Source organism: Cotesia typhae, unplaced genomic scaffold (genome assembly GCF_013202065.1).
Source record: "Cotesia typhae breed Kobodo isofemale line unplaced genomic scaffold, CoteBio_Ctyphae contig_123, whole genome shotgun sequence".
NCBI lineage: Eukaryota > Metazoa > Arthropoda > Insecta > Hymenoptera > Braconidae > Cotesia > Cotesia typhae.
Window position 1 is genome coordinate 2,813,779 of NW_027423715.1, and position 21,530 is coordinate 2,835,308.

General features: G+C 25.2%; 2 protein-coding genes across 10 annotated transcripts in view; one reads left to right on the forward strand and one right to left on the reverse strand.

Annotated features, from left to right (window-relative positions):
- The window catches only part of LOC141536977 (E3 ubiquitin-protein ligase AMFR), a 59,199-nt gene continuing 37,669 nt past the window's right edge, over positions 1 to 21,530 (forward strand). The window contains exon 1 of the mRNA XM_074257822.1: positions 1 to 2,122. The gene's annotated coding sequence lies outside the window, so the exon portion shown is untranslated. The remainder of the gene's footprint in view (positions 2,123 to 21,530) is intronic.
- Positions 1,194 to 21,530, reverse strand: part of Hnf4 (Hepatocyte nuclear factor 4) — a 27,213-nt gene continuing 6,876 nt past the window's right edge. For 6 of the 9 annotated variants that reach the window (XM_074257863.1, XM_074257857.1, XM_074257832.1 and 3 more), the window contains 6 exons: positions 5,566 to 5,764; positions 5,278 to 5,372; positions 5,078 to 5,214; positions 4,140 to 4,419; positions 3,201 to 3,353; positions 1,194 to 3,112 (listed from right to left, as the gene is read on the reverse strand). In XM_074257863.1, the coding sequence (XP_074113964.1) occupies positions 2,604 to 3,112; positions 3,201 to 3,353; positions 4,140 to 4,419; positions 5,078 to 5,214; positions 5,278 to 5,372; positions 5,566 to 5,764 (1,373 nt within the window). In that variant the 3' untranslated portion in view covers positions 1,194 to 2,603. Of the gene's footprint in view, positions 3,113 to 3,200; positions 3,354 to 4,139; positions 4,420 to 5,077; positions 5,215 to 5,277; positions 5,373 to 5,565; positions 5,765 to 14,295; positions 15,096 to 20,108; positions 20,389 to 21,530 lie in introns of those variants that run through there. The other 3 variants (XM_074257877.1, XM_074257879.1, XM_074257869.1) reach the window with 3 other exon arrangements.

The following is a 21,530-nucleotide window of genomic DNA, read 5'->3' on the forward strand; positions in this document are numbered from 1 at the left end:
ACAGTTATACAATATAACTTAATTACATATATATATTTTTTAATTATTCCTATTTTATAAAATTTATTACCAGAATTTTTTATACAAAAATATCAATAGGTGAATTTAATAAACCTTGTCAAGTACACGGAAAAAATAAGATGACACTAAGTATAATCTGGGATGACACCCAGTGTCATATTGTTCTTTCTGTGTATAAACAGTAATACATTTATTTGGCACATGTCCCTGACTGATTTTTTAATATTTAATTTTTTTTTTTTTTCAATAATAACTTGAGATTTGTCTCTTATAGAGAAAATATATATTTTATTAATTAAATCTCTGACAATTGTATATTAATTATAAAAAATAATTATTACAAAATATACACTATCGATAAATATTTTATAAATTCTTTCACTAGAACAGGAATAAAAATAAAAATATTGTAATATTTAATTAAAAGTACTAAAACATTTTTTAAAGTTTCTCAACTATTTTTTATAACGATAATATATTGCGTAATATCTATTCTTATATCTATTAAATTTTTTGAGACGCAAAATTTTAATAAACATAACTTTATACTTTGTAATATAAATATTTACAACGTTTTAACTAATGGAATGTGTCCAGAAAATTTTTTATAAAATTATCCTAGTGTAGTAAATAATTATTTATACATTTTTAACTAAAATATAATGCAACATAAAATATTGTGATGAAAATAATACATTAAACATAAAAAATATCAAGGCAATATTAATTTAATTTAATTTATAAAAACGAACGAATTACGTATTTTTTTTTTTTTTTTTTTTTTCCAATACATTTATCACATATTATTCCTTTTTTTAATTAAATATTAATTTATTGGAGAAGTTATTGCATTGCCCTGAATATTAATTTATTTATTAAAGGCAAGTTTTAATAAATTTTTTGATTTTAAATCTCCCGCTTATCAATGTATAATAAAAATGCAATTTTAAATTCCAATTTTATCGAGGATATTTTATCCGAGGATATACACTCCGGTTACTGATTAATTAATTATAAACACAATAAAACAAAAAATATGGTATTACTTAAATCATAAATTAAGTAGACTTAAAAATATATTGAATAATGAATTAACTAGAGTTAATATTGAGCAATAGTTTGAGCACTAGGTGTGATTGACTCGATGATTCTGTACATAATATCGATTGTCATTTTGATAACTTATTTTTTTCTTATCACTTTACATATTAACTATTTTTATATAAGACAAAAAATATATACAATCTAAGCAAATCTTTGTAATATATAAACATTTTTATTTTTTTTATTAATAACTGTACATAGATTAAAAAATTTTCAAAAATAAAATCCGCTTAGATTATTTATATTTTTTATAAATTATAATTATTAATTTTAACAATATCATTTATTTATTGGCTTTCAATAATTAATTTTATAAAATACGTTTTTGTAAAAAAGTTTTCTGTATTAAAGGCACCTTTTTTTATAATAAGTGTTTTATTGTCATGAAATTTATTATTTAATTGGATAAATTTCAATGTAATATTTTTTTTATCACTTATAATTATTGTAAAAATTCGTAAATAACACGAGGTATTTTTTAAAGGTAATTTGAGAATTATTTTTTTAGCTGTTGATTTCAATTTTGACAAAAAAATTTTTAAAAAAATTTGCACGTTTAAAAAACTTCAAAAACTGCAAGTGCAATTTTAAAATAAATTTTTTTTTGTTCTAATTTAATTATTACAAAAAAAAAAAAAATCAAAAATTTTTATAAATTTCAAATAAAGTAGTTACAATAATGGCCGATAGGTAGCGCCACGGCTCGATTAACGAATTTACGCAGTCAAACTGATCGTCCGCCATATTTGTACGCGTCCCGGTGAATTTATAACGTAACGCTGTTCTGTTTTGTTCTTCACTCAGTAATATATGAAGAAATGCCATTATATACGCCAATAATATTAAATCGAGTGCTGTTTTTATGTTTTAGTGAAATAAAAGAGTAAATTGTCAAATTATATTCTATAAAAACATTTAATGAAACAATACGTGGTATATTTAAGCGGATTTTTAAGATAACCGTCAATCAACGCTGATAAAGAGAACTTCAAAACAGGTATTTCACAAAATAATTTTTAAAAAATATATTCATGGATTTAATTAAAAAAATTTTTATAATTTACAATTATACTGGAGTTAACTGACAACTGTCAATTTTTTTTCAATTTTTATAACAAATTAATTTCAATAAAAAAAATTTCCTCTAATAATTTTTTTTAGAGAGCGAATTGGAATTTTCTAATTAAATAATAATTTCATTGTTATAAAATTGAAAAAAAATTTTTTTTTTACGTAAATTTACTTCAGTGTATTAATTCATAACCAATAATATTGAAATCAACAGTTAAAGTTAGATAACACTTATTAAAAAAATTAAGAACTTTAATTAAAAACAAATTAATGAATTAAAAAAAAAAAAAACATCTATAATTATTATCTCAAACAATTAATTTTCTTAATATAAATAACCACCAAAACTGTGTTTAGCTAAAATAAATTTACTTAGTTAAAATTACTGGCAATTGTTCACTATTTAGTCAAAAACTGGTCTCAGTTTCTAAACTAGGCTCTTGCTTAAAAAGTCGAAACCCCGCGACAGTATTATTGTCATCATGAGAAGTAATAGAAGTTAAGTCGCGTAAAATCATGACAGGACTGCCGGCACTCAGCATATGATCTTGAGGACTCAGAGGCCCGGTGTTAGCTGGCGTTAAAGGGCTACTGGGGCTTTCATTGCTACTTACATAACTTCCTGGGGGGTTTGATATCGGCAAGGGTGTCGACGCGCCGTTCAATTCAGCAGACGCTCCACCAAGTAGCATTTCCTGGAGCAAACTGTCGATGTGAGCGACTCCAAATAACCTCACGAATTGAATTTGCTCGATCATTTGCCATGAAATAGACTGTAGTGCCGGTAACGTTAATAATATCTCCCCGAATCTTCCACGGCTGTCGTATTGCCGGTCGCTTATGTAATCCTCGAGGTTTATTTGGATTTGGTAGCGCAGGTGTTTTATTCTTGCCGGTTCGCTCAATCCTTTAGCGTCTGGAACAAGTAGTTTCAAAATTAACTTCAAGATTATGAATAAAAAAATTTCGACAAAAAAAAAAAAAAGAACAAATTAGGGTCATACTTGGATCAAAAAATACGATAGCTTTCAGGCAAGCGAATTCGGTGTCATCAATCTGAACTTCATTGAGCGGCTTGACCAATTCCTCCATTATGCGTATGCCAACTCGGCTGATATCCAGGTCTTGGTTACGTCCATCTGTGGGCAATGATATCACTGATAACCAGAGTTATACCGTTCGTATAGTTTGTTACGACTGAGTCCGGCATGGGATTCATGTTTTTTTTATTTATTTTTTTACATATTACATTTTTTAACCAACAAACAAAACGTTCCATGCAACATTCATTACTATTAAAGACAAAGACAAATGCCGAACTCAGCCAACTAGCTACACCCCAATAACGTGCACTTGAAATGTCCAGTTTTGTGTTTGGATAACTATCTACTTTTATTTTATTTTATTTAATATTATAATAGAAAGCAATCTAGAAGAAAACTAATTTATTTAAGAATTTTTTATAATACATAAAATAATTCGGCCATGCATTTTTATCATTGATACTCTCATCGTTAGAGCCCTATTTTATATTTTATCCGGATAAAATATTAAAAGAAAAAAAAATAAAAAATAAAAAATAAATAAATTTCAGTAAATTTTCATGCAGAAAAAAACTGGACAATTCGTTTCCATTTTTAGTCTATTAAAAATATTTCTCCGTCATAATTGAGAATGTAAAATTAGTCAATTGTAATTTTTAAAAAAATCAGCGCACAGCAAAATAAGATAGAAGAATTAAAGCTAAAAATATTTCCTTGCGAAGAAACCATAGCAATTAAGCAATCATATAAAAATGCTATTAGTTATTAAAAACATTTTCCAGGACTATCATTCACGATTAATTATTAATTATTATTGTAATTATAAACAATAAACATGCATTGTAATTATGCAATACAGAAGTACAGTAAAATTATGCAATTGCTTGGAGCTCAACGTACCAGGACAGCTCTTGGTGATGATACAATTGTTGCCAAGTAGCAGAACATCATTGAGGTGCATGCTGCGTCTTGCAACGCCTAGTAGAAGATGTTCTCCGGCATGGGCTCGTAGTAGTGCCACTTGGTCATCAAGAGTAAGTTCACTGAATGCCGGAATGTACTTGGCCCACTCAACGAGTATTAATAGTTGCTGTTTCATACTATCGCACACGTCATTTATGTTTGCTATCTGCTTGTTACTGAGATCAGTCTCGTTACTCGGGCTTCCTAATTGTTGGACCTGGAAATTATTTATTTTTTTTTATAAATCTTAGCTTTTTCCAAACGGAATTTTTAAACAATTTTATTTTTTAGTTGAAAAAAAAATTTTTTTTTCTTTAACTTAGAAATAAAATTTTTAACAAATTAATTTATAATTATTACATTGTCAATTTTTTTTTAAATAAATTTTTTTTCTCAGTTCAGCGTAAAGCCAAATAAAAACTCAAGATTTTACTTTAAAATTCAAATAGAAATCTTATTTAAAATATCTTTCTCAAGCTTAAAAATGAAATAAGCTACATTGTAAAATTATTTCAGCTGATTAATTTAACAAATTATTTAAACATGAGGTCAAATGTTAAGAGTTAAAATTCGCAAGCCATTTTTTTATTGACAATATACATTAAAATAAATTTGATTGCCAAAATTCAAAGATTGAAATTCCAAAATTATTTTTTCGTATAAAAAATATCACTCGAGTCATTACATGATAAATATTAACAATCTAAAATTTATTGAGAATGATGACAGGAAAAAAAAGGTTATTTTATTTGAACGGATACTGTTATGTTTTTATGTTTTATGCGTCCCGGACATTTCCGCGGTCAGACTTACTTACAGCGATAGTATGGGTAAAGATTTATAAATATTCAATGAGAGGGCTAAATTAAACTGACCTCTAAGGCCGCCCCGACTTGTCTACTGAGCATTTCAGCTTGCAGCAAAGAGACCACGGACAGACCACCTCCATTGCTGGTCTGCTCTTCATAACTCGGTCTTCTGCAGCTTATTCTATCGCGTTCATTTTGTACCGCTGAAATATACAATAATTATCAATAATTAATTGCTAAAAAAATTATTAAAAAAATCATCATACCTTCTTTTTTCATTCCGGCTTTGAAGCATTTCCGTAGCCTGCAATATCTGCACTGGTTTCTTTTATCTTTATCAACAACGCAATTTCTATTGAATCTGAAAGAAAAAATCCAATTAAATTTTTTTTATAAACTTTTAATGACAGCGCATGTGAAAATTTCATTATGTCTGCGGTATAAATTAATAACTTTGTTTTTTTTTAAGTCGCCAATTAAAATTCAATGGTTGTCGATTAATTTTTTTTTTATTATCAATCAAAAGATTGTATAAGTATCGAGTGTTGACTAACCGGCAAGTGTATAAGTGATTTTTTCTGACCGATCGCCGGAAAAATCCTTTGCAGCCGTCACACGAAGCGGCGCCGTAATGTTTTCCTGTCGCTCTGTCGCCACAAATAGCACAGTGTTGAGATAGTACTCCAGTTCCTGACCCAGGAATCCCTAGAACTGACCCACCGGTACCACCGGCTCCCATACTGAGATCAGCATCTGAAAAAAATTTTTATAAATTAGTATTCTTGTTTAAAAATTTTTTGACAAAAAAAAAAATTATAATTACAAAAATTAAATTATTTTTTTTAATTAAAGTAACAAATTTTTCTGTGTAAATTTTACTACACAGAAAAAAATAAATTTTTTGCACCAAGAAAATTTTAAAGAAAAAAAAATTATTTTGGAGCAAGAAAAAATTTTTGATTGGCTTTTTGATTAAAAAAAAAAAAAAAAAAAAAAAAAAAAAAATAGTTTCTCAAAAATATCTTATCCAGATATAATATACAATTTTTTAATATTCGAGGATTAATTTATTTATTTATTATCCATTAAAAAAAATTGGAAATGTATATCTAAAATCTCCTACGATTGGTCTTATCGTCCGTAGACACATACTCATATTCTTCATCACCGTAAAGTCAAGAATCGTGATAACATTTATCGGGAAGAAAGCATATACATATGTATTTTTTTTGTTTCGTGTACAAACGCGACAATAAAAACATTTACAGATATAATATTTAATATCAATGTTATATATTTAACTCGATTAATATAAAATGGCAACATTACACGTGCTGTTGTAATGATGATAATTTTTTAATATTAATTTTTTTTTTATTTTTGCAATAGTATCGGTCATGTGCCAGATACAATGAGAATATTAAAGATAAGAAAAAAAATATTTTCTCTCAAAGAAGGATATAGGTACGATTAAAATATTTATTAACAATTAAAATAAAATATTTAATTATTACACTACGGTTTAATGAGTTCCATGGTAATTAAAAGTTTATCTACTAGACGGACATGATATGTTACAAATAATAATTATGCAATGATTATTAAACAGTCTAAAACACATAAACTAATAATCATGATAATATACTAAATATCCGAATGATATGTAATGATGCATAGTGATTATTTGACTACATAACTTATTATTCATTATATAATTTTATAATTATATTTACCGAAGCAACACGGAGAAGAAAAGTGAAATATAAATTATGTATGCTTGTATTTTATTTACTGATTCACGTAACAAATAATCTTTTTTTTTTACTCAGATTTATTATTATTAATTATCTGTAATTATTATAACATTACTCAGATCTATGATTAATGGATAGTTTGCTACGGCGCAATACAAATAAGATGACATGATTTTTCATTTTTATGTCAATTATTGACGTGTATTTTTAAAATATTTACTTTGGATCATAAGTTACACACATTTGTTATTTGAACATTTTATTTTTTCACCGACATTAGAATAAAAGTATTTTTTTTTCTACATTAAAAATTTATCAAAAAATGGAAAATATTTTTCAACAAGTTTAAAATAAAAAAAATTCATTTTATTTCAAAAAAATTTCTTTTTTTAATAAATCATAATTTTTAAATTATTAAATACTAAAATTAAAAAAATTAACTTGACAAGAGAAAAATTCTTAAACAAAAAAAATAATTTTGAAGAATTTACTTAAACCGATAAAAATTTTTAAAAAAATTTTTCTATTCAAATTAAAACGACAGAGTTCTTTAAAATTATTTACTTGATTGAAATAAAGAATAAATATACAAGTTCATATTTTTATTGCATCGTTGCAAAAATTGTACCCAATAAAAAAATATTAAATTCACTACCGTAACATTTAAAGAAATGAAACTTAAATAAAAATAATCAATGATCGCCAATTTGAAATATCAAATCCAAAATAACAGCTTATTGATGATACTCGTATTATTATTTATTACATACCAACTAAAAACAGTTCAAGTCATTGAACACAATTCTACTGAGAGGTAATGTAAATTGTAATGTTTATAATTGAGAAATACTTTTATGCAATTGCTATCGATATCAAATGGAATTTCTATAATTTTTTACAATATTGTGTTATATTATATTTAGTCATTCTGTTATTAACTTATCAATATATTCTCAATGACTAGCATAAAATAACATAGCAAATTCTTAACATAATAATTTATATAAAAATTCATGAGACGTTCTATTAATTACTCTGTAAAATGTTATACTTATTATACAAATTTTTTTATAAAAATGCTAAGCTCCATTACAACATTTTTAAATCCCCGACTTTTTCACCTGATGATTTATTTATCGATACAAGATATTTATCTTAAATATAACAGATTAGTCTTCTGATATAATCTTTATTTGAAATAAAAGTAAAAGACATGCAATAAATAGTTAGAAGCGATTAATGATTTTTATTTATTTAAATATTATCTATTATGTTACGAGATATCGTTATTTTTTTTTTTCCACAACTATATCAGTATATTATTTTAAGGTAATTGTTCGAGTGACTTCAGAGATAAGTTAAGATTTAATACATTCAAATCTAATTACAAATAATATTATTAAAAATAAACGATAGATTTAATCTTTTTCAGTGCTTATTTAATGTCGCGATAATTATCTTAACTTTATCAGTGTGTCCAATTTTGTGAAATTCCATAAAACGCTTTATATATTCATTTATATCTTATCTTTTATTATTTTCAAGTAAAATAATATTTTAGGAGCTGAGATTTTTAGAATTAAGAGATTTTGTTTTAAATAATATTTAATTAACAATGACGGTATACAAATAAGATTATTTTATTTTATCATCAGGAATAAAAAGTTATTTTTTGTTTTATTAAAAAACGTTTTTAAAGATCTTGTATCAGTCCATAAAAAATTAAAATTTATTATTGATAATTAAAATTAAATTTATTTTTAAAGTATTTTTTTTTAATTTTTATTGTGGACATTTTAAAATAGTAGAAATAATTTAAAAATCTATCAATTATAATTGAATTAAACGGAGTTAAGTTAAAATTCTTAAAAGGATTTTTTGAATTGATTTTATGGAAGGTTTTAACCAAGAATAAAATTGAAAAATTGCTAGCCGGAAATATAAAAAAAAAAAAAAAATCTAAATATTGAGTTTTTAAAGTAGTTAGAAGTTTCATTCATCAAAAAAGCACTCGGGATCGTTTACATCGGTAAACATGAATATTAATATAAATAAAATGATAATGATAATTAAAATGTTAATAAAAGTGTTTTGTAAATAAAAATATAATAGTACGAAATAATAATAAGAGCCAATTATAAATTCGTTCTGGTGTCTGGCGATTTAATAAACATATAGTTAAATAAAGACGCGTTATAGTATACATTTGGACTTTAAACTAACACAATGCCTGTGTACGCTAGACACATTATCCATCATTCATCATCATACTGATATAAATATTATGTATTGCTTGTATATTGGGGAATTCTGTGAGGGAATTACGAGCACGATTATTATTATTATAACGACAACCTAACCTACCGCAATGTTGTGATTCCAAAGTCTAATGTGTCGCATCGTTCTCGTTATTATATCATAGGCATATGATAGTTATATTTCATTTCGTGTGTACAAATTTGTACACGTGCTACCCATAACACTACACTAGTCTATTTACTTATCGTTTAATCTAATTATCAACTATTTATTTTTAAATCAAATTCATCGCAAATAATATCGTTTATATCTTCCAGTAAAAAATTTAATTTATTGAAAATTTCTAAGGACATTAATCGACATTTTTTTCTGTCTAAAATAATTAAAAAATAAATTTGTTATACATTGAATTGTAGAGAGATTTATTTATTATTGTGATTGTTATTCGATGTCGGCCTCGAATCAACAATCAACAATCAACTAAAATTCGATTACGGTAAAAAATAAAAAAAAAAAAAAACGCATTAAATAAAAAATAAAAATTACTTCAGGCATCAATCAGAAGATTACACAAGTTATGAGCATTATGTGTTATATGCTGTACGTAGTTATGATTTAGTGATTTTCTGTCTAGTGTTCTTGAAGTAAAGCTGGAAAGTTTAATAATGCAATGTGATGTTAATGTCCACTGTGCTCAAGCATTTGGACATTACATGTAAATAAATGTGTACAGAAAATGATAGTAATATATAGCGTAACGCAACTTGTGCTTCTGATTATACATATAAAATTTTTATTGCATCATGTAACATATTGTTTTGTCTAAAATATGTCAACATATTTATTTAAATTATTAACAAATGTATTATCTGCCTAGGATAAAAATGTTCGGTTTAGTAATTGTTTATTGTCGATAAGAGTAATTAATTAAATATCTTGTTTTACCAGTAATTAAATTTTTATTATTATTATTATTATTATTATTATTACTGTTTTGGTAAAAAAAATTTAAAAGTAAAAATTTGACGCTCTAAAATAATTTTTTTTTCTTCCAAATTTTAATCATTCGTAACAAAGTTTAATTTTTATATTTTAAATTTTAAAATTTTAAATTTAAAATTTTTATACTATTAATATTATTATTATTAAAAATTTATTGTAGACATAATATTACTGTCTCGAAGTCAAGGATAATGGATATATTATGTTACAAAATATCTCTAGCTAATGTACAAAAATTACATTGCTATATACTATCAATATAAAAAAATATTGTAATATACGTAATGTTAAAATGTCATAAATATTTCTCAATTTTTCGATGTATAGAATAATAATAATTATAATAACGTACATTACAATTATGATGGACTGATGAGCAAATTAGTTTTTATAAAAAGTAAACATTTATATATTAGGTATAAATATAATGCAAAACCATTTATTTTTAATATAATAATATTCCCCCAGGGCTTTTTCAATTTAGTCACCTATCATGTATTTGGAGTTGGGTAACATATATAACTGTAAACCTTTGCCGACATTGACACCAAAGTTTATTTAGTTTGAGTAAGATCAATATTTGACGATTTTTATAAATTTAAAACTTTAATTTTTCTAAAAAATTATAATACATATTTTTAATTTGATATTTTCAAATTTTCGGAGCGAATAAAAATTTTTAGCACATTTTTTCTAAATGACAAATTACTTTAAGAGTTTAATTGGTTACGAGACTCGGGTAGAAAAATGACCACGGCGAGTAAATTTATTGAGCCTGACAACATTTCTGTATAATTTAAAAGGTACTGTTATAAACTTTCTATGAAATATTATTGACTATGTCTCAATAATATGTTCACATCACTTTAATTTTTTTAATATTATAATTATATTCGTAGCATTCAACACCTTGCATAATAATAATAATGATCTTTACTCAGATTATTTATTGTATTTAACATTTATTATTTATAAATTTAATATTTACGACAATTAAACACAATTAGTGACACTCATAGTGAATAAAAATCCGTTCAATCGTTGTATTTTTTCCCGATTTAAAATTAATCATTTTATTATTTATTATGTTAAGTATGAAAAAAAAATTTTCTACACTGAAAAAAATTTTTAAATGAAGTCAAAGTTTCTTGAGCCAAGAAAATTTCTTCTTGCTCCAAAATAATTTTCGTTTTCCTTAAAATTTTCTTGGCGCAAAAAATTTAATTTTTGTGTCTGCATTTACTCAGCAAAATTTTTCTAAAATTTAAAAAGAATCATCTCATAAAATAAAAAAATTAAATAGAATAAAAACAAATCAGTATGCATACGCAACATAATTAATCACAATAATAATAAATTTACAATGACCCCAGTTGGATGTATTTCGATTATTTTTATTTATTCCACTAATTGCGATCGTAAAAGGCATTACGCCATGTAATGTGATGTAGATACAGACATATATACTGTGTATATCTGATTATCGGGTTCGGTCAGAATAGAGGTAAACATCGTATCGATCAAGTACCATGCGTACTAACATATACATAATTATTCAGTTTATTACTCACTAACAAGTCGGCAATACTATCAGTCATTATCTACTTGATCACTATAAAACATGAATATATGTACGCATCAATGTGTGTACGTGTGAATGTATATGTAATGAGGAAAATATATTGCAACATTGACAGCTCCTTGTCTAAGCTAGTTGTCGCGACACGCGAGAGCATACGATAATCGTCACTCTCGAAATGCTGCTCTATATACCACTAATGCATTCCTACATATTTATATTTAACGTATATAGGTAAAACTTACATTTAAACATACCAATTATTAAAATTAACGCAAGACATGCATTACTTGCAAAAATTTTCATTCTCAGTAATTTTTTTTCTGATTAACCGATTGCCGTTTTTTTGTTAGCAATCAAATAAATGAGATGCCTATTATATACGTAAATATATATATATATATATATATATATATATATATATATATATATATATATATATATATATATATATATATATGTATATAAATAAAACACCTATAGAGAGTCTTGACACTTGACCGCTACCTCGAATACATTTATGGCGGCCTCGAGGACGCGCTCTTTTCCCTCTCTATTAATAAAATAAAAAATAAGTAATGTTTCTTTATTTCACTCTCGATTTCACAGCAACAAATCTGATCTAGACGTATTATGTAACTCTTATTTTCATAATTACCATTCAATAAAATTACCCGGTTAATTAAAAGATAAATTTAATTAATTTTTTTAGTTAATAGGGGAGAGGTGTGCTGTAATGCTAATGGCGAAAAATTTCTCTTTTTATAGTTTTTGACATTAAAATTCACAGAAAGTTCATTTTTAATTTTTTTTTTTTTTTGTAATTAAAATATTTTTTTTAACTTTGAATTGATTTTTGAGCATTTTTTAGCTAAAAGTGATCCACAAATTACCAATTAGAAGATTTTTTATCTAAAAAAATTTAGGATTGTTTTAAATCATAGAACTAATTTTTTTTAGTTCTAATTTTTTGAATTTTGGACGGAAATAAATAGTTAAAAATAATATAATTTAATAAAAATTAAAAATAAATTTTCTTGGCTGCAATTAAATGTGCATTGAGTACTTAATAAAAGTGAGTAATTTTTTTTTCACCGGATGTCAGTGCGATTTAAGTTATTAGAGAAAGGTACAAATCTATATAAATAAATGCGAGAGTTATAAGATACATAAATGTTATGTTATGGTTATGGGTTATGGCTTGCAGCAAATTCTACGTTTGAACTATAGGGAAATGTCAGTATATATTTATATTACCCACAGGATATTATATTATCCATCACATTACATTACGAGTCCATCTATCTATTTTTCTGTTACGGACATAAAAAGAGCATGCCAGTTGATATGACACGCATTTTATTAACACAAGGCGCTAATACTAATCATAATCACAGAGTACTATAAAGCTTTCTCCCAGATTTAAGACTCTAATTGTAAATATTGCAAAAAAAATGAATAATTACTTCGTCAAAAATTTCCTCAATCAAAAATTTTTAGCCTCGGTATAATAAAACAATAAATTGATATAATAATAATAAAAGATACTAAAATATATTTATTATTTTTTTAGACAGTACAATCACGTTTTTTGATGAATCATTCCATAGACTTTATGATACCCGCGCATGCAGATTTAAGTGCAGTGTCATGGAATGAAATTGTTTTTTTCCCCGATATAAAAAAAATTTTTTTTCCATGAATTTAGTAGTTTATTAACTATAATGCATTTTAAGAAAACGAAGGTATTAAATCCTTTGACCCGATGACAGTAATAAGCGTTTGTTACTTTCTTTTATTTTTATTGCAAAACAACTTTTTAATTGTTTTCTTACCAGTGCGAATAACTCTCAATTAGTCGTATAAAATTATTTTTTTAATACATCTAAATAACTTGATCCATTAAGTCGTATAAGTAGTTAAAAATTAATTATTCATCAAATTTTTATGCTTAAAAAAAAGAACACTAATTTTCGAGAATTAAAAAAATTTAATTACTTTAATTTTTCTTCTTTATTGACAAAAAAATTAATTTTGTTTAAGAGAAGAAATATTTAACTATAATAAAAAACCAATTTTAAAATTATAATTGTCTTGATTCGACAGAAAAATAATTTTTTTCTTTGATTTAAATTAACAAAATTAATTAAAATTTGTCTTAAAAAAAAAGTTACACTCTAAATTGATTGAAAAGTCGATTTATATTGATAAGATATATCGACAAAAAAATTTTAACAAAAACATACTTAAGGATGGTTTTATTAAGTAATAAAAAATAAATATCGAAAAAAATTCAATAGTATTTAAAAATAGAACAGCTAAAAATTAAAAAAACATTTTTTATCCTAAAAAAATTCATTTAAAATAAACTAAAGTATTTTTTTCCAAATTGAAAAAAAAAAAAAAAAAAAAAAAACACAATTTTATTGAAATAATTTTTAATCCCACTTGATAAATTACGAAATTGTTTAAATCCTTGAAAATAATTTCTTTGTGCTGTATCTATTTGGGAGTTTGAGAGTAGAATGACACGGTTAACCGCTAACAGACACGCAACGACTCAACGAATCATGCAGAAATTGTTTCTTTAATAAGACATAAAAATAATATCCTATCATAGATATTTTACCCGAAAAATATCAAAATTCCCTGGATTATCTTTACAGAAATTAAAAAAAAAATTTCCATACCTGCCAGCCCCATTTTTCCGAAAGTTCACTTCACTGCTCGATAAAAACTAGCCGATACATATAGCATTAGTACGTCATATGACAGCTAATGTTAAATTACACTAGAGTAACTAGTTGGCTCTTCTACCGGCACAGATAAAAGGTAGAAATAGTTAACTTGTGTCTTTAATCTCGCGTGCTTAAATAAAAGTAACACTGAAGATATATCATGCACATACAGTCACATTTAGCCAGTAGTAGTGTTACATATTATATGTGAAGTATAGTGAGTCTTATTCGACGCACAAGTGAAACAATTAATAAATTGAAAGTGTCGTTAACAGGTTTACAGCCAATGTATTGCCTTCATATGTATATAATACACATTATTTATATCTTCCATTTATATCAACCATTAAATACTCGTAAAAATACACAAAAATATCACATCGAATATTTTATTGTTTTAGTTTTTAAACAAAAAATGGGAATTTAATTATTAGTAGAGTTGTCCACTACATTGCGTTTTTTAATTTAATTATAATTACGACAATAATTGTTGAAAAAAACTATTAGTTGCACAAAGAGGTTCTTAAGTATGAAGATTACATATAATCGGAATACAAAAGGGTTATCGTTTTGTAATAATAACAATAAAAATATTATTTATTGTTTATTAGTTTTCTTTCTCTTTCTTTTCATATTTTATTTACTGTGTTGTCGGGTTAAGTTTTGCTCATTATCATTTATTATTATTATTATTATTATTATTATTATTATTATTATTATTATTAAATTTCCCAGTTAAAATAATCTTGCTAGACCGACGGCCAGTCAACAACTGGGAAACAGCTGTAAATGCACGCATGTTTTGCGCCTCAATGCTGTCTAACCATTGCATTGTGTACTTTTATATCTGTGCATGTCTTGTAAATTTGTATATGTATCCAGGCGAGTGTTGATTTCTATATGTTGGATGATGAATGATTGTGTGGAGTGGGGCTCTGCAAGTCGAGGCTTTAAAAAGAAGCAATTGGAGGTGACAGTTGTAATAGATATTAGTCAAGAAATAAAATTACACTGAAAGTTTATAAATTTTTGATGGGAAAATTTTTATTTCTAAAAGAATTTTTCGAGTTAAATTTTTTTTTAAATGATTTTTACATTTTTTGTTGACGGTCAATTTTTTTAAAATTTGTTGATTTTTTTTAATTTATCCTGTTATAATAATAATATTAATTTATTTCAAAAGTACCCACATTATGTAAAAGAAATATGAGACAAAAACCATCCATTTAAAATAATTTCCAAAAAATTAACATTTTGATTACTGCAATAAATTATTAGTAAATAATAAAAATCAAACATTTAAAACTGAATTTTTTTCAATATCAAAAATTTTGATAAATAATTATTTGTTGACACAATTTAAATATCTCCGTTACTAATAACTAAAAACTCAATTAAAACTGTAATTAAATCAATACATAATTTATCACGGCCGAATTTAAAGGTGATCTAGTAAGAAGTAAAAATAAAAAAATTATCAGACAATAAATTGAGATTCTCAACTGATTAATATAATTTTGATTGGCATGCATTACGATTGTCGATTACACTGATTGGAATGGAAATTTACAAACCCGTTTCATATATATACCATCGCTAAAGTAGCAAATTATGTGTGTGGATATATATTTATATATATGTATGCAGCGTTGTACATAAAGTGTTAATGGTATACATCTTTCATTTTTTGTCGGGTAACTTTTTATGTTAGTAATAATCGATACAAGATTTTAGGTCGCGTGTAGCAACAGATCACATTAACTATTTCATCCAAGGTGCTTATCTATGTATTTATATTACTTATTGCACATGGAAAAATTTACAATTAACAATACGTTAATTTATAACTACAAAAAAAAAAATCAACTGTTTTTTAGTTTGCGTTTGATAAGAAAAAATTTGTAACTTTTAGTTTTAAAATTTCTAGTTACTCAAAAAATCAATTTAAAACTATAGAAGTAATTAAAAAATTTGCCATCTACTTTGCAATAAATTTTTTTAATGATTTCAAAAATTAATTTCATATTTTTACAATTTTTCTAAAAAAAAAAAAAAAAATTAAAATCAAACGACGGGAGAAAAAATTGTTTTCTAACAATTCAATGACGAGTTTTTTGTGATTATTTTATTAATATATAAATAATGTATTAACATTTAAATTTATTAAGAAACGAAAGTACATTTATTAGTAACAACACATTATAAAGTGCGTGACCTCATCATATCACAAACAAACGCCTTTATATACAATATACATACGTACATTTTATAAAAATAATAATTACAATAAAAACTTGTAGATACTTTAGCAACGTCTTCCTAGTTTTCGAGCTGTCGTGCATACACGTGGATTAAGAAGCCAAGGTATCTTCTATCGACCGTGACTTGCAGTAGGAATTATTATTGATATGTCTCTTTTATTTCATGAAGGTTACATATCTTACACTAAAATGTTACGTCTCGTTAATTGATAATAGCAATTACCGAGCATTTTTCAAGACGTGTGCATTATACGTATGTATAATTTTTTTACATTTCTTCAAGGAAGAAATAGCGTGTACGGTAGACAAACAGAGAATAAAATTGAAAAAATGTATATAAGGTATTCTTAAATTCTTTAAACAGTAATCATGATTCAATTGCGATGTGGAGTGATTTTAAAGCCGGGTCGGGACCCTCCGAGCTAATTTACATCAAGATATCACGACAAATCTAACATCCGTCGACCTTCCTATATCTCTCGTGACACATGAATGTTACGACTTCCTGAATAGGACGAAATGCGTGCAGTTTGCTGCAACTAAACGCAAAATATTCTTTTTATTGTCTGTCTTCCATCAAAAAATAATTTCTTCAGATGCTATTTATTATTAATGTCATTTCTGGCGTCTTTGATAAATAAATAAATATTTTTATGTAAATTTAACTTATATTTATCAAAAATTAACGGCGTATGGTCGTTTGTAAACATAAAATGGCTTACAACCTAAAAAATAAATTTTAACGCCGTATCTGAAGATACAGTTGCATTTTTTTATCAACATAAATATATTAAAAAATCTCTTAGACCAAGAATAATTTCTTACCTCAAGAATTTATTCTCTTGACTCGAGAAAATCATTTTCTTCAAATTGGTGTCTTGGTTCAAGAGTTTGGCTCTTGAGTCAAGTCAATTTTTTTATCAGCGTATCGATCATATTAATTAATGCTAACAATCGACTATAAATGACGCAAAGACCGTAATTAGTGAATAATTAACCACAAGTGTTTACAATTTGACGGAAACTGTAATTTAATTTGTTTATTGATTTTAAAATAGTGAATCAAATCTTATTAGCTTCACAATGTCAAGATACGCCAATTAATGCAAGTAAATAAACTAAATTGTCATATAGTATGATTATTATTATTATTATTAAGAGTATGTGATACGTATAATTATAAAAGATTTGTTTGAAACAAAGCGCGGTTGCCGTGAAATGTGACTCAGATTGTCCGATAAAACACATATTAACAGCACAGGACAGTAGTGACTTCTCTTGTTCATATTAACGTACACAAGACAAACTGTTTTTAATGATTCACATTAACCACAATCTCTAATACATTATCTGCCGTTTATTTTCATTATTTATTAACAATAAAATTACAATAATACTTTTACTTTTATTCTTTTTCTTTCTTTTCTCGCAGATAAGACAATTATCTGATTTTGTTGGTTATCATTAGTAATAAATCATTTTATTTGATTAATTTTGAGTATTTATTCGATAGAATTACGCTATCAATATTATCTAATTAAATTTTTATTAAAAATCTCCTTTATTTTTTCTTTAAAATTTTCTAGATAATTTTTTTAATTATAACACATTATTCTTCAAACTCGTCCATCATTTTAATGTCAATTGTCCAAAAATCCATGACATTATAAAAATAATTAAATAATCTTCTAAACAAGATTTTTTTGGCCACTCATTCGCATTATACTCAATGACAACCATTCACTTTCAAACCGCTTCACTATTTTAATTTTCAAAAAGTTTTATCCGAAAAACTTTCAAATTTCCACTAGATAATTAAGAACAATTAATAGTGAAAAAAATTCTACAAATAAAATCAGGAAATAATTTTTTTAGGAAAATCAAAAATTTTATCTGTCAAAAAATTTTTTTTTGTATTTAAAAGCATTGATAAATCTTATAGAGTAAATAATGAATGCCCGGTTTGCTCAATAAAATTACTAATGCAATCTCTGTATTTGAAATAAAATTTACGGCCTTTTTTTGTTGCACCACTTTTACCCGCTCGGTTAATAAATACTGACTACTTATAACATATATTCAAACAAATAAAATCACTAGTGCTTTATTTTTTTTATTATTTGTTGCATAACAGTTTAAAAATTTTATCTCTAACTATGAACAAATTTTATAATCGATTAAGATAATAAAAAAAAAAAAAAAATTAAAAAATGCCTATCAACGTTTTGAAAGAAATAATTTATTGAGATATCATTTATGCGGTGTATTTTTAGAATTGTTTATAACAAATTCGTAGATAGAGTATCAATGAAAAAAATTATCTTGTAAAGAAAAAAATAAGGAGAAGTAAAATTAAAAATAAAATAATCAAATGATCGTAAGTCATAATTATAATGAATTTTTATGGATAAAAATGGATTTAATAATTTTGAAATATTGTTTAGGATTATTTATAATTTGTAAATACAAAATTAGGAATCAGGACCTTGAGACCTGTTCATTGTGTCATCGTCAAAAATTAGCAAAACTCATCGTGGCCTCGGCTTTATTTTTAATCACACAATCAATTCATCAAATTAACAAAAAAAAAAAAAAACGTTAAATAATAATGATAATAATAGTATTAAAAATAAAAAAGTACTATTACTTAATATTTAAATGCATCGGCATAAAAAGACGAGAGTGAAAAAAAAAAACCGAGTCAAGGGGTTCATTTTTTGACGCAATAAACATTGCTTATGGTAATCAATCAATACACGTGCATTAAATATTTACTATCTGTTGATTGAATTTCGTAATTACGTAACAGGCATAAATATATTAATGAAATAAAAAATAAGGAGTCATCTCGAGAGCGAACAGGATTTATGATGACGACTAAGTATCGAATAATTTTATATATATTTACCTTTTATTCGCTGGTATATGAATATTATTAATATTGGATATTCAATTATGATTGACACAATGGCCAGTGCATCTACAATATACAAGGTCATGGCGAAGATACCATTGACTCTTGAGAGATTTTAGATTTTTTTAATCGATTTTACATTAGCATTTTTTGTGACGTTTTTATTTTTAAATAATATTTGATTTGGCTCTACCTTTATTTACTCACGTGTCTATGGGTAATTCATGAGAAAATTATCGTATACATGCAGTGTTTAAGTCACTTCTTAGTCTATGTCATTTTTATTTTTAATTAATTTTTTTTTTAAATTCACAAAAAAATGCGAAAAAAAATTGAATTTTTCTGAACTAAAAATTAAAAACTTTAAACTTTAATTATGGCTTAAATCTTCAAAATATCGTAAAAACATCTCAGTACTTTTTTGTAGGAAATTTAATTTCTCATAAACAAAGACTGATTAATTTTTTTATCCTCAATATTTCACTCATAAATTTTGATTATTTAAATTACTCCAAAAAAAAATTTATTAATTTTTTAAACTAGTAAAGAAAATATAAATTATTTTCTACGAACAAAATGAAGCGACTTACCAAGCAACGTGAAAAATTGATCGTCAAATCTCATATTGACAGTGAAGTACACTCACTAATCACGAAAATGTAAACGAAGGAAAAATAACCACACACGTTAAAACATTGTACTGATAGAGAAGAAATTGACGAAAAAGATTATTGTTTGTTAGCTTTTTAATTACTAAAGGGCTGATTGTGTGTTAATAATAAGTACCAAGTATTACCGGTGATACAAGGTAAAAAGTCACCTATGAGTAACCCGAACAGACCTGCATAGCTTGCTAACACAGTGGATACTAAATCAACCGACTTGAAGAGTTTGGGTTTTGAAAGAGGGAAAAGTGAAAGATGGTGGGAGACAAACAGGCTAAACCGATAATCTAATCTTGCTGCTGACAACTGTATATATTCCCTGTGCGTGTAAGATGATGGAAATTAAGCCAGGATAGTCTATAAGTGAGATTGCTATTTTATTTATATTTTTTTTTTTTTCGTTTTTTAATGCTTGGTTTTACCATTTTGCGTCATCATCATACTTTAAAATTTTAATATAATAATAATAAAACTGCCCTTATCACGACTCAAAGTAAAGATAATTATGTTTCCCGAGGATGAAAACTCGAATGATTCATTGTTTGTTTCAATATAATTCAACTTATATTTGGTCTTTTGTTAAGTAATTTATGTGTATTTTTTATTTATTGTTTGCGTTGCTACTGAAAATTACATTGATTGATGGGAAAAAAATTATTGGACAATCATTTTTTTTTTTTTTTTTTAGTCACTCGAAAACTATTTAGAAAATATCTTCAAGTTATAAAAAATTCAAATTTCACTTCAATTATTTTTTATTCTTTACTCCGTTTTACTAAGACAGAAAGATTATCGATAAAAATGAAAAAAAAAAAATTTTGAACAGGAATTTTTCTAATCCGATGACGTCTGTATCTGCTATATTACATAGTTTTTGTGTCACTTTTGAGATAAATCGCATTAAGACCCAGTATTAAAAGAAAAAAAAAATTAACGAGTTATTTGAAATGACTATAAATATAATTTATTATTTTTTATACCTTTAAAAATAATTTCATTATTTTTTAAAATGGTATTTTTTGGTTTTTTGTTTGTTTTATGGATATAATAATGCTTGAGTTCACAGAACCCCGAAACTACGATGTTTTTTTCGATCAGGGTGTTAATAATTTTAAAGTTCTTTTCTTTTCTTCTTTAAATAGCTACTAAATTACTCGATAGATAAATATAAACAGTAATAAATATTAAAAAGATTTTTAGATGTATTATTGTCGTATAACTGAAACATTGACACCGCAAGTTTTAAAATTCAATAATAACAAAACCTGTTTTATTAATTACGCGTTTAAGAAAGCTGAATGTCCAAAAAGTGTATGAAAAAATATTATTCAAATAGATGTAGATAAT